The following is a 12647-nucleotide window of genomic DNA, read 5'->3' on the forward strand; positions in this document are numbered from 1 at the left end:
CTGAGGAGAACTTGCCTTTGGCTTTTGAAGGAAATATAAAAATGGCACCAACTTGGCAAAGTCTTCAGGCCACATCCTTCCCCACTAAGCAACAGGATCTAGTTGTTCATTTTCATTTCAAGGGTCAATAACCTAAACCATTCCTGGTGCTCTTACTGCTCGAGATGTAATTTGTGATCACTGTTCTATTTTTCATTGATATTAAGAAAATATTAAGAAATGTTTTCTTGATAATTCTGACATGTTTAACTCTGGGGTGATGACTCATAAACTGCGTTTGAGTTCAATGATGATTAAAGAGAAATTTGTATCTAGCAGAGCTTTAAATCTGTCATCAGAACATTCTCCCCAGCAGGAACCCCCTGTCCCGTGACTGCAGATATTCCAATCATTCTGTTTTCCTCACTCATCTCCCAACTTACCCACAACTGTTAACAAAAATGTTCAACATCTTCTGACACCAACTAAATCACCTCTATTAAGACCTCACATTGGTTACCAAAACTTGGACGTGTCCTTCACCTAACACCCAGAATCATTTCTCCACGCTTAGGTGAGATCACATAGTGGAAGGTGACTTCCTCCACAGTGTGGTGATATTCTCTTGCAGATTATTTGGGACCATGTAGACACATTATCATAAAATAATGTGGCTCTTATTGGTCAGTTGCTCTCTAAGACCAACATTCCTTGAGCTGTTAATGTGGTATGCTGATATCCTGCACTGTTTTAGTGTGAAACTACCTAATAAGTAACTGTAGAAAAGGATTAACAGATAAATAAACACAATGATGCCTCCAAGAATCAAATGGGGATTACCATGGCAACCACGTCCTCTTTCCACCCCACATCCCTGCACTACCCCCACAGTACGTAAACAAAGCGACAGATGCGAGTTGTCTTGACAACTACGAGCGGCAAGCTCGGCAATCTCCGTCGAAGAGATACAAAGCGCATGTGCACAAGGTGTGTGACGAGTTTGCTGGTTTCCTCCCTCTGACTGTAGGTGATTCAAGCCTTTAGCTACTTTTAATGGCTGAATCAGACTTGAAATGTTAACCTTTTCGGGGTCCAAAACGGAGAAAAATACTTAAACAAAAAATTTGACCGTGTGGATCGAGAGAACGGGGCAAGAGACAGCTCTGCAAGGGACGTGAAAGAAGCTCAAGATGGTAAGTTTCGGAGTAGCGAGGTTTGCGAGTTTGTAGTATTGTTCCAATGTGAGTAAAACGGTGAAAAGCACTCTAACCTAGCTATCTATCGTCAGCAAGCGAGCTAAACATTATCCTTAGGTAGGTTGCTGTCTGACGTCGGTGGTGTTCACGTCAACAGTTCATGTCGATTGATCCGAGCTCCTAACCGGCTATCAAGCTCTGCTTTCAAGATGGCAATAACCGGTAGGGAAATCGGTAGCCAGAAAATGCAATGAGTTTTAGTCACGCCCAGGTACATTCGTCGTGCGGAGATACGAACACGAGTGAAGTTCAGACAGCCAATAGCTGGCATCCAGAGTCACCGAAACGTGTCCTGTTTTGGCTAGCAATGTTAGAGCTGATCGCAGAAGTAGAAAAATAGCCAGCCAACTTGACTCATACATTCTGTCATTTAGCTAGGTAGCTCACCTGCCTAGTGTTGCTGAATAACATTTGCTAGTCACTTAAGCCCTTGATAGCGACAGTCCTGTAAAGCACCTCTAGTTATGTAGTTATTGTACTTATCCGGTTGAATAATTGATTATGTTTACTTTTCCTCTCATTGTTAATATTTTAAATGGATCTCAGTATTCTTTAAAGTCCCTCCAAGTGATTTGTAAAAATCTGTTAACGTGACTTAAACGTGACTTTAACTCGACCAAGACGACGTGTCGTCTTGAATCTTGATAAATGAAGGAACTTCAATAGTCTATATGGTTAGGCCTGTGTGTAATGTCAGCGATTATTGAAGTATTTTAGTAGTAGTAGTAAATTTAGTCAGGGTAGCTAGATTGTAATGTTAGCGTATCGACGTCTTGATCAATATAGAAATATTTTTGGCGAAATGGTTGAAAATAATGCCCATTCTCGGACAAAAAAAATCACTTTCAGTGCGACGCAGTGATACAATTGCCGTGTTTTACTATGGATGGACAGTATCGACTGTGTCATAAGGGTATCTGTTGTAGAGTACCTCTGTTGTTTGTATCACATTATGTGAAAGCAGAACTAGCCAGCTGGCCAAGGTTTGAGCTGTGCGGCTCGTGATTGGACACCGAGCGACGGTAACCAACATCCCTCCCATCCTTCCTCTCGCTGTCGGACTTGATCAGTCCGCTCGTTTCTCATTCTCCTACTCTCTGCGGTTTGAGAATAATTACGGTGTGCTTATTTTGTCTGCCCGTATTTACGTGCCAGCGATCTAGCCCCTCGGTCACAGCGCATAAACTTCTCTGTCTCTTCTTTTTACTATCAGCGTAAGCGTACGCAAAGGGAGAAAAAGAACAGACACTCACGACTGTAAGTACTTTGGTGGTGACATAGTTCTAGAAATGCGCCTTCCCTTATGCATTGCCCTTGTTTTTGTGTTTTTGAGTAAGCTTGGGTCCAGTGTAGGTATGAATTTACACATATGCTCAGTTTTTGGAGAGCAGCTGTGGAGGGTTGCTGTTTTTTCTGTGTCAATGACATTTAAACACCCCACACACACACACACGCACACACACGCACGCACACACACACACAATAAAGCATAGTCTCATTGTATTCTTAAGTTAAAGTGGCTTTAGTGTAAATGAGACGCATTATTCCCTGTAATGAGAGCGTATTGAAACAACTCAACCAACCACACAGATTGCATAAGAGGAGAACAGGTAGATTTTTGGATTTGACACAGATAAACACTCAGCACTCTCTCAAAGCGCACTCAGAGCTCTTTGGAAAGCTCTCTCTTCTATTTTTACATGACCTGACTGCATTCACTGTCTTTGTAATTTTCACAGTTTGAAACCACTTTCCAGTGTTTTAGAATTACGTTTTTTGTCGGTCTTAACTTTCATGAAATCTCTTCATTTTATGGACATTTTATGTGTTCAGAAATAGTGAGGCAACTCAAGATAATTTAGTCACAGGACTAAAGAGGATGGCCAAGCTTGAAAGTGGAAGCAAACAACAACAGAGAAGGGAGAAATTAGATCTGACAGCCTTTTTAAAACAATGAGCCAAGCTGGAAATAACCTTAACTTCAATTTCATACGTACAACGTCCCACTTTCTCCCTGTCTCTTTTCCTCATGCTCTTTTCCCTTTTTAGCCTACATCTAGAGGAAGGGGTTGCAGTGTTAGAGAAAGGGAATGAGTTTATAGGAGGGACACAGGCTGTAGTGAGAGGGAGGGAGGGAGACAGGGATATAATTGTGCACAGATGGAAGTTGCAGAGAGGAAGAGTATGAACCTCAGAATCATATACTTATCAAAAGCTACGGAAATAAGTAGGAAATTAGATCTGTGAAAACAGGTTTGGTTTAACCTGCAAACTGTTCATATAAAAGGTCAAAAAAGGAATCTGCTAATTGTTAAAGGTTTGGGTGGAATTCCAACCCAGATTTATCTAAGTTCCATTGCATTTTAATCTGTTTTTGTTTTCTTTTGTTGTAATTTTGTGTATGATTAGTCTGTGTGTAATGACTTTTAATTCCTGTCCCTGGGTCTGAATGTAATTTTGAAATTTTGTGTGCGTGTGTGCGTGTGTGTGTGTGTGTGTGTGCGTGTGTGCGTGTGTGCGTGCGTGTGTGTGTGTGTGTGTGTGTGAGAGTGCATACGTGCTGACCTTTCACCCCTGTGTGTGGGTGTGGTTTGTGTGTGTGTGTGTGTGGGTGTGGGTTTGTGCATGTGTGAGCAATTATATCTGACACCTGTGTCCGCATGTGTGCCCATGTAATGATCTCTGACCTCTCTCCCTGTGTGTGTACATGTGATGATCTCTGACCCCTGTGTCTGTGTGATGATCTCTCACCCCTGTGCCTGTGTGTGTACTTGTGATGACCTCTGACCCCTGTGCCTGAGTGTGTACTTGTGATGACCTCTGACCCCTGTGTGTGGCCGTTGCAGATGCGCTTCATGCTGCTGTTCAGCCGGCAGGGGAAGCTGCGGCTGCAGAAGTGGTACACGGCCACGGCGGAGCGCGACAAGAAGAAGATGGTGCGCGAGCTCATGCAGGTGGTGCTGGCGCGCAAGCCCAAGATGTGCAGCTTTCTGGAGTGGAGAGATCTGAAGATTGTGTACAAGAGGTAGGTGGTACACTCTACTGTCAGCACTGCGTACACTCCACACCCTGCACTGCGTACGCTCTGCACCCCACACTGCACACTGAGCTGTGTACACTCTCCACCCTGCATTGTGTAAACCCTAAACCCAGCACTACGCACTGCGCACGCTCTCTGCCAGGTAACTGGGGTGACTCGGACGGCAGCTGACGTTGTGGTTGCAGGTGCATCCCTACCTGAGTGGGCTTTGGTGTGGCAGCTGTGGAGGAGAGCAGTGCGTCAGAAAAGGTGTTGGGATAGGTATCTGCAGGCTGTGGCCCTGCAGGGGACAGGGACAGGGGGTGGGGACAGGGACCGGCTTCATGCCTTCTACCTCCACAGCTCTACCTTTGTCTTCTCTGCAAAGAGCCACTCATTAATCCTGAGGTGTAGCCACAGTCAGATTGTCTCAACACTGGCACTCTCAGTTTTACGTTGTGAGGGAGTTAGTATGTATGTATGTATGTATGTATGTATGTATGTATGTACGTACATATGTGTGTGTGTGTGTGTGTGAGTGAGTGAGAGACAGAGAGAGTGTAGTGTGTATGCTGACTAACCTCTCCCTCCCCTCTCTGCAGATATGCCAGCCTGTATTTCTGCTGTGCTGTTGAGGAGCAGGACAACGAGCTCCTCACCCTGGAGATCATACACCGCTTTGTGGAGCTGCTGGATAAGTACTTCGGCAGTGTGAGTCAGCCCCTCTCCTCCCTCGTCCCTCTCTCTTGCCCTCTCCTCCTCCCTCTCTCCCCCTGCTAAGTGTGGCATGAGTCAGTGTAATACTGCTCTTTCTCTCGGGCCCTTCGCCCTCTATCTGTCCTTGTGTCCCAAGCACAGTCTGGCGGCTTCATGCGTCCTCCCTCCCTCTGTGCAGCACTCTACCACAGCTTCTCTTTATTTTGGAATTGGCTGGTTTGGTACGAGACATGAAAGCATAACCGTGATTGTACTAGGAATGCTAGGAATGTTTCTTCTCTGTCTCACCTTCCCTCCTCTCTCCCTGTTCCTCTGTCTGCCCCTTCGCTCCTCTGCGTGTCTACCTGCTCGTCTAGGTATGCGAGCTGGATATCATCTTTAACTTTGAGAAGGCCTACTTCATCCTGGACGAGTTCCTAATGGGGGGTGAGATTCAGGACACGTCCAAGAAGAGCGTCCTGAAGGCCATCGAGCAGGCCGACCTGCTGCAGGAGGTAGGCACAGCGGTGCACACACGCTGCACAAGAGACGGGCACAGTGTTCTAACATTGTTCTAACATTGCACAGGAGGTAGGCACAGGGTTACGTTGTGGAAGTGCTATGATGTGAGAAATTTTGTAAAACTGTTACCTTTGTGTTTTTTATGCTTTGTTTTGCTTTATACAACCCTTTTGGAATCACCATTTTACAGTAAGATGGTGTCAACGTAATGGCGTCTACAGCTGTGCTGACGTGAAACAAATGCAATCTGATGCACTTATAGCCAATTTCTGGCCCTACAAGTCTCACAGTGCCCTATAGTGAAGTAGGTGCTGATTGGAGGATGGATGCCGCCCCACTGACATAATCCAGGCAACTCTGCAGTGCTTGACAGCTTGCAGGGCGCCTGAGAGTGGTGAGATGAGGAAACTCTGGCCAATCTATTCACACATATCCATAGGGAATGAAGATCATTGTTGGCAGATGACAATGCTGGGTTTGAATCCAGTCCATAGGGTTTAGACCACACTATAAAGCCTCATAGTTACCCTTATTAGTTTGTTATGGCATTTAGCCCCATTGTTTGTTATAGGGGTTTTGATAAAAGGAGCATTTAATGTTTTTGTGAGGGTGGATTTCTGAATGCTTTGAGCAGTGTTTCAGTGCAGGTGTCTGAATGCTGTCTGTGAATGCTGTGTGATCTCTCCCTCTCTGACATCTCTTTGGCTAAATGTGAGGAAGTCCTGAGTATGTTCCTCCTGTGTTTGGTGATGCTCTTCCTTCTCTTACTCTCTTGTAGGAGGACGAGTCTCCCAGGAGTGTGCTGGAGGAGATGGGCCTGGCGTAGTCTGCAAGGCTGGGCATGGAGACCATAAAAGGAAAAGGAGGGAGGAGCCTCAGTCCTGCGTAGGGAGGAGTTTGGGTTGTGGGGGATCTGAAACAATGGAGGTCATTGAAGACATAAGAAATGGAAGAAGCTGGAGATTCAAGAAAACTTGGGATGAAACTGTGATACTCTGTAAAAATAAGGGATATTTACACCTGATTCTTTTCCCTTTGTCTGACAGAAATGCAGTCAGATGTCAATTGTGCCAGTTATGGCTGGTATAGATCTGTTATGAAATTTGTTTCCTTGGATGACTTTACAATGTCTCCTGATGAGCAGCTCTCAGCCAGTTCACTTTCCGTACTGGCCTTTTTCTGGGTGAAAGAAGGAAGCTGTCATGGCTGTCTGCTGGGGACTTGGTGTTTACCTGTATGTATGCTGGAAGCCGGAGGTGTGGAACCTAATCTTGCATCTTTCATCAGCATGAATGTGGCTTTTCACTCTTTCTTTTCCTCTTTCTTATCTCACTCTTTCCAAAGAGGAATTTTGTCTTTTTGCCTGTAAGATGGCAGTCAGGGAAAGGAAAGACCAAATAACTAAAACCAAGAGAACAATATTTAAATGTCTACGTTGTAGTGTGCTGGAGTCTTTAGCTGGATCAGCTTCTGCATGGGAAACACTGAATTAGTCGTGTATTTTCAGTGCAGTGAGGTTTTTTCTTTCAGATGAGGACTTGATATCAGAATAATCTGGGTTTGTGGGGAAAAATGCAAAGTTGGCGCATGTCTGTGTTAACTGTACAGAAGTTTGGCAACTAAAAAAGGGAATAATGTTCAGATGTAATTTTTTAATATATAAATAAATTAATGTGTTTTAAAAAAGCGGCGCAGGTTGTGCAGCTTCATTGTGTCTTTGTGTGTGTATGAGGCAGTGGCTCTGAGGGAGTTTCTGAAGTGCCGTGATGCATGTTTCAGTCAGCGAGTGTGTGGGTGTATAACTCGGCCCAATCACAGGGGCTGAGTCAGAGGGATGACTTTAAGTTTCTGTGTGTGTATCACTCCTGTGTCTATGTTAGGGTGTGTGTTCATCACTGTTTGTGCAAGTGTATGTGTGTGCATCTGTGCATCTTTATGGCTGTGTGTGCGCGTGTGTGAGGTTATATGTTTATCCCTGTCCGTGTTTGGGTGAGGGTGCGTCTATGGTTGTGTGTCCGTATGTGTGAGGTTATGTGTTTATCTCTGTGTCTGTGCGAGGGTGTGTGTCCATGTGACGGTGTCTGTTTACGGTTGCCTGTGTCTGTGTTCGGGTGTGTGCACTGTATGGCTTTAGAATTCATGTATTTTTCGATCTTTGTGTGCGTAGTGTGTGAGGCAGAAAGAGAGAATATAATTCATTTTTGACAGTGATACAGTGCAGCTAGACTGCAGCAAGCTCTTTGCCATGGATCTCTGAACACAGACAGCAAAGGAAATGAGAGCAAAAAAGACAGAGGAGAGGAGAGAGAAAGAAACGAGAGCAGAAGAAAAGGAGCCCTACAGAACTGCATGTGGAAGTGTATCAGAAGAAAGAGACAATCCCCCAACATTATTCAGATGGATCTCCCACCCCCACCCCAAAACCCATACTCAGCATGGTCAGCTGGTTATATACCACCTCTATGCTGAGCTGAGAAGCTATTAAAACACTGGTGATCTGGTAAAGACAACCATGAAGGTTAAATGCTCAAACAAAGAATGTCAATGTCAATGCTGTGTCAAATATGTGTGCATGAATGCATGCTTTGTTTGCATTTGTATGCTTATGTGTGTGTTTCTGTGTACGTGTGTTTGTGTATGTCTGTGACTATGTGTGTATGTGTGTGTGTCTTTACATGTGTGTATCTGTGTGTCTGTATGTGTGTTTGTGTATGTGTGTCTGTGACTGTGTGTATGTGTGTGTGTCTTTACATGTGTGTATTTGTGTTTGCTTGTGTATGTGTGTTTGTGTGTGTCGGTGTGTGTGTGTATATGTATGTTTGTGTGTGTCGGTGTGTGTGTTTGTGTATATGTATGTTTGTGTGTGTCGGGGTGTGTGTTTGTGTATATGTATGTTTGTGTGTGTCGGGGTGTGTGTTTGTGTATATGTATGTTTGTGTATGTTTGTGTGTGTGTTTGTGTATATGTATGCTTGTGTGTGTCGGTGTGTGTGTGTGTATGTGTATGTTTGTGTGTGTCGGTGTGTGTGTTTGTGTATGTGTATGTTTGTGTGTGTCGGTGTGTGTGTTTGTGTATATGTATGTTTGTGTGTGTCGGGGTGTGTGTTTGTGTATATGTATGTTTGTGTATGTTTGTGTGTGTGTTTGTGTATATGTATGCTTGTGTGTGTCGGTGTGTGTGTGTGTATGTGTATGTTTGTGTGTGTCGGTGTGTGTGTTTGTGTATGTGTATGTTTGTGTGTGTCGGTGTGTGTGTTTGTGTATGTGTATGTTTGTGTGTCGGTGTGTATGTTTGTGTGTCGGTGTGTATGTTTGTGTGTGTCGGTGTGTGTGTTTGTATATGTATGTTTGTGTGTGTCGGTGTGTGTGTTTGTGTATGTGTATGTTTGTGTGTGTGTGTGTGTGTTTGTGTATGTGTATGTTTGTGTGTGTCGGTGTTTGTGTGTGTATGTGTTTGTGTGTGTGTATGTGTGTGTGTTTGTGTGTGTGTGTGTGTGTGTTTGTGTATGTGTATGTTTGTGTGTGTCGGTGTTTGTGTGTGTGTGTGTGTGTGTGTGTGTGTGTGTGTGTGTGTGTGTTTGTGTATGTGTATGTTTGTGTGTGTCGGTGTTTGTGTTTGTGTATGTGTATGTCTGTGTGTGTTGCATCCCACTGTCCTCTCTATCCTCAGAGTCAGATGTAGGCCATCCCACACCTCCTGTCCACCTCCCGTCTCTGTGGATGTTCTCATTAGCATCTCTCATCTCTCCGCTCTGAATCGGGCTGTTTTTAGTTATTTGGCAGACAGTCTTATCCAGAGCAAGGCAACCATTTCATAACAGAAACGAGAATGAGATTGAAGGAATGTAGGATCACAGGAACACAGGAACTGACAGGGCAGTAATGCAGCCAATGAGCATTAAGCTGAAAAACAGCTCTGAACTACAAGCACCCAGTAGTAGCTATATCAGCTTGAAACTGATGCTTGACAACGTACTTGAGGGAACAGGAAACTGTCCTCTCGCTTTTCTGTAGTTGTGGTATGGCTCTGTACAAGAACAAAGTGAAAGTGTCATTACAAAGTCTTCTTTATCCAGAAGTAGTAACCCGTGACTACCAGTTGTCCCATGACTGTGGAGGGGGCATGGTTATGTGTTTCTGGAGTCCCCTCACCTGCATTTGTTTGCCTCAGTTTTCCCAGGCCCTCTGAAACATGTGAGATTACCAGGTGAGAGTACCAGACATGGGTCCTCTCAGTGTGTGAGACCTGAGGTGCCTGCTGTATGTGTGAGTGTGTGTGTGTGTGTGTTAGGGTGGAAGGTGGAGGTTCTGCAGAGGAGGTGGATGACTCACCCCTCAATCATCTCTCTCTCGCTCCCTCTCTCTCCCTCTCTCTTTTGTGGGCTGTGGATGTGGTTAATCATCTCTCTCCTGCTTTCGTTTTTTCTTTCTTTTCCTTTTTTCTTTCCTTTCATTTTTTTCATCTATTTCTCTCCTCACACTGCCAGGTCTGTTTTCCATCTCGCTCCATTGTTGGTCTTTTTCTGCCCACCATCTCCCTCTCTCCTCTCTCTCTCTGTTTCTCTTTCCCTCTCCCTCACTCTTTCTCTGTCTTGTTTTCTCTTCTCTTTCTCCCTTTTTGTCCTTGTTTCGCTGCCCTGTTTGTATCTTTCTCTTTTTCTCTATCTTTGTCTCTCATTGTGAGAGTGCACATTTCACCAACTTCTTTGTTTCTTTGTTTCACCAAATTCTTTCTTCCTTTTCTCCAAAAATATGACGTATGGAATAATTTTGTATGTTTATAAATTGTATTTGATTATGTGGCCATACATGTGTGTGCATGAGAGAGAGGCAGGGAGGGTATAAGTGAGGGATTTGAGGGAAAATACCTTTAAAGGGAGAATTTTTGTTAAATTTATGAGTGGTTACATGTTGTTACAATCGGCCACAGAGGTGACACCTGCTAGTCCGAATCAGGCACCACAGATTGATATCTCTGTCTGCATTCCTTAGCATTTATGTGAGTAATAGGCGTTCATTTTTGGTTTTCTGGTACAAAGTTCATTTGGAGTGATGGGAGAGGCTGCTGTAACTAGAGTTTAATCTACTTCTCTGACCTTTTGTGTTTTTATGTCATAAATGTTTCCCTTCTTATTTTCACTCCTCGCTGCCGCCTTGATTTTCCTCTTAGAGCCTAAAATGGGCAGACCTCTTACAGACCAACTATCCTGCTATCTGCTTTCTTTCACTGTCAAACTGTCTGATTTGACTGTCAGGGGTTCAGTGAATCACACATCATCGCTTGCAATTTGAAGACCAAGTTGGGAAAGTGAGTGCAGTCGACTCACTGTAATTGCATATCAGATAATTGCACACTTGGCTTTGTTGCACAGTATGCAGCTGGGTCCATTCTAATCGCACAGACTGTAATTACTCCTGTTACGTGCATACTACAGCTAGGTGCTTAACGTCACGACAGTCCCCACCATACAGAACTATCAGGAGTCCACCGTATACTTCTTTTTTTTTCACAGATATTTTCCATTCCATTCCAAAATGCTCTCTCCACTGAGGAGGGTATGTGCTAACAAACTTTGCATTGTGGTGTATTTCAACAGAACAGTTTTGTCCGGAATTATTACAATTATTAATCTTTTTTAAGCCCATCTTTCCCGTTTTGGATGGGAGACACATGGTCATTTGTGAAACTGTGTGATGTTTTGAATATGTTGGTGTGCACCCAGCTTTTCTCTCTGTCATTCTTTCTGAAGGGGTTTGGAATGGATGATATTTTTTATTAGATCAGCATATTAGTCTTAGCTTTCCAATAAGGCATTAAAAACTAGATTTTAACAAAATAGTTGCTTTTATTTATTTGTTTCTTTTAGCAAAACTAGTAATCAACATGCTGTTATTTACACCCAGCCCAGGCATATTTCATATTTATTAAACACTGTACAACACACATCTGGAATGACATCAACAACAACGTTTCCTTTCACAAGACACATTTACTTGCGAACGCTAATCATCACCATCATTAGACGTTGTTTTTTTTTGTTCATTTGCTTTTTTTTGTTCTTTTTGTAATGATCACAGTTTATTCAAAGAAGTAACTTTTTTTGTTTTTTTTAGGAGATGCAAGTACACACAGACGTGCAGATTTGTTCACTCATAAAGTCTTTTGGCTCATTTCTCCCCTCTCTCTGTCCTCTCTCTCCTCTCCCTTCTCACCTCATCACCCCCCCTTCCTGTCTTCCATGCATTCGCCTTTCCATGTTCTTTATTAATGGTCTCCAAACAAAAGAAAAATTAGATGGAATGGTTGACTACTCTCCCCCCGACCTCTTGTTCCTGATTACCCCTTGGGGTACAGTACCAAGGGGAGAGCGGGGCTTTGTGAATCCCACAGTGGGAGGCGCCGTCACCTGCCGCCAATCAGTCGCTGATGAGGTGTGATGGCTCCACCCACTTTGTGGTTCCAGAAACCTCGTTCTCAGGTCTCTGCCTCGCATGCTGATGAATTAACACGGTATCAAACAGCTTGAACACAGAGGACAGGGCTGGAGTAGGGCAAGGTGGAATATGACGGGACACTACCTGTTGTAATCTATGTGCGTTTATTTTTTTTTCTACAGGATGTGAGGAATGGAAAAACAAAATTACAGAATCAAAGGACCCGGGTCCATCGTATCTCAGTTCTGCCTGTGGTTTCATTTCTCAAGCTTCAGCCAAAAGGACAGATTTTCCCCAGAGAATTCCTCCTCAGGCGTGTTCATGCTAGTGTTACACTCTCATTGTGTGGTTTTTTTTCATTTAGTGATTGTCAATGCTGCTTTTGATTTCGCTTCAGGTTTTCACAAGCTGCTAGATGGTTGACATGAAGACCCAAGGATAAAAAAGAGAAACTTTTTTGTCCATGCAGAAATTGATGGTTTGTGCAGACGTTGGGTGGATGGGGATAGGGTGGGGTGAGAGATGGGGATGGTAAGGGGGGAAAGCATTGAAGCCTATAAATTCACACCCCCCCCCCCCCCCCCCCACCAAGCAATCAAAACTCTGATCGCATTATGATGCTGTTCTGTTCTCTTAACAGCAGGCCTGCCATCCCCCGCCCACAAGAACTGGGACCACATCCGGTAGAAGGGTATAAGGCAAGTCAAACTGTGTTCATACAGTTTATGTTATTAATATCAC

The 12647-nt window shown here is 44.0% G+C and overlaps 1 protein-coding gene across 2 annotated transcripts; it reads left to right on the top strand.

The window, feature by feature from the left end:
• The first annotated feature begins 964 nt into the window (after nucleotides 1–964).
• LOC118774819 (AP-1 complex subunit sigma-1A-like) lies at nucleotides 965–7156 on the top strand. Of its 2 annotated transcripts, none has more exons than XM_036524353.1 (5): nucleotides 965–1172; nucleotides 4082–4260; nucleotides 4857–4965; nucleotides 5328–5465; nucleotides 6251–7156. In XM_036524353.1, the coding sequence occupies exons 1-5, from the start codon at nucleotides 1170–1172 to the stop codon at nucleotides 6296–6298; spliced, it is 477 nt and encodes a 158-aa protein (XP_036380246.1). In that variant the 5' UTR covers nucleotides 965–1169; the 3' UTR covers nucleotides 6299–7156. The 2 variants fall into 2 exon arrangements, with proteins under 2 accessions (XP_036380246.1, XP_036380247.1); XM_036524354.1 differs by lacking the exon at nucleotides 965–1172 and adding an exon at nucleotides 2471–2492.
• The last annotated feature ends 5491 nt before the right edge of the window (nucleotides 7157–12647 follow it).

This window comes from Megalops cyprinoides, chromosome 3, assembly GCF_013368585.1.
Source record: "Megalops cyprinoides isolate fMegCyp1 chromosome 3, fMegCyp1.pri, whole genome shotgun sequence".
Taxonomy (NCBI): domain Eukaryota; kingdom Metazoa; phylum Chordata; class Actinopteri; order Elopiformes; family Megalopidae; genus Megalops; species Megalops cyprinoides.

Bases quoted from the DNA above. Each gene is read 5' to 3' on its own strand.
- LOC118774819 (XM_036524353.1), top strand. The intron at 4,966-5,327 runs GTGAGTCAGCCC...CTGCTCGTCTAG, and splicing joins TGGATAAGTACTTCGGCAGT to GTATGCGAGCTGGATATCAT. The intron at 5,466-6,250 runs GTAGGCACAGCG...ACTCTCTTGTAG, and splicing joins AGGCCGACCTGCTGCAGGAG to GAGGACGAGTCTCCCAGGAG.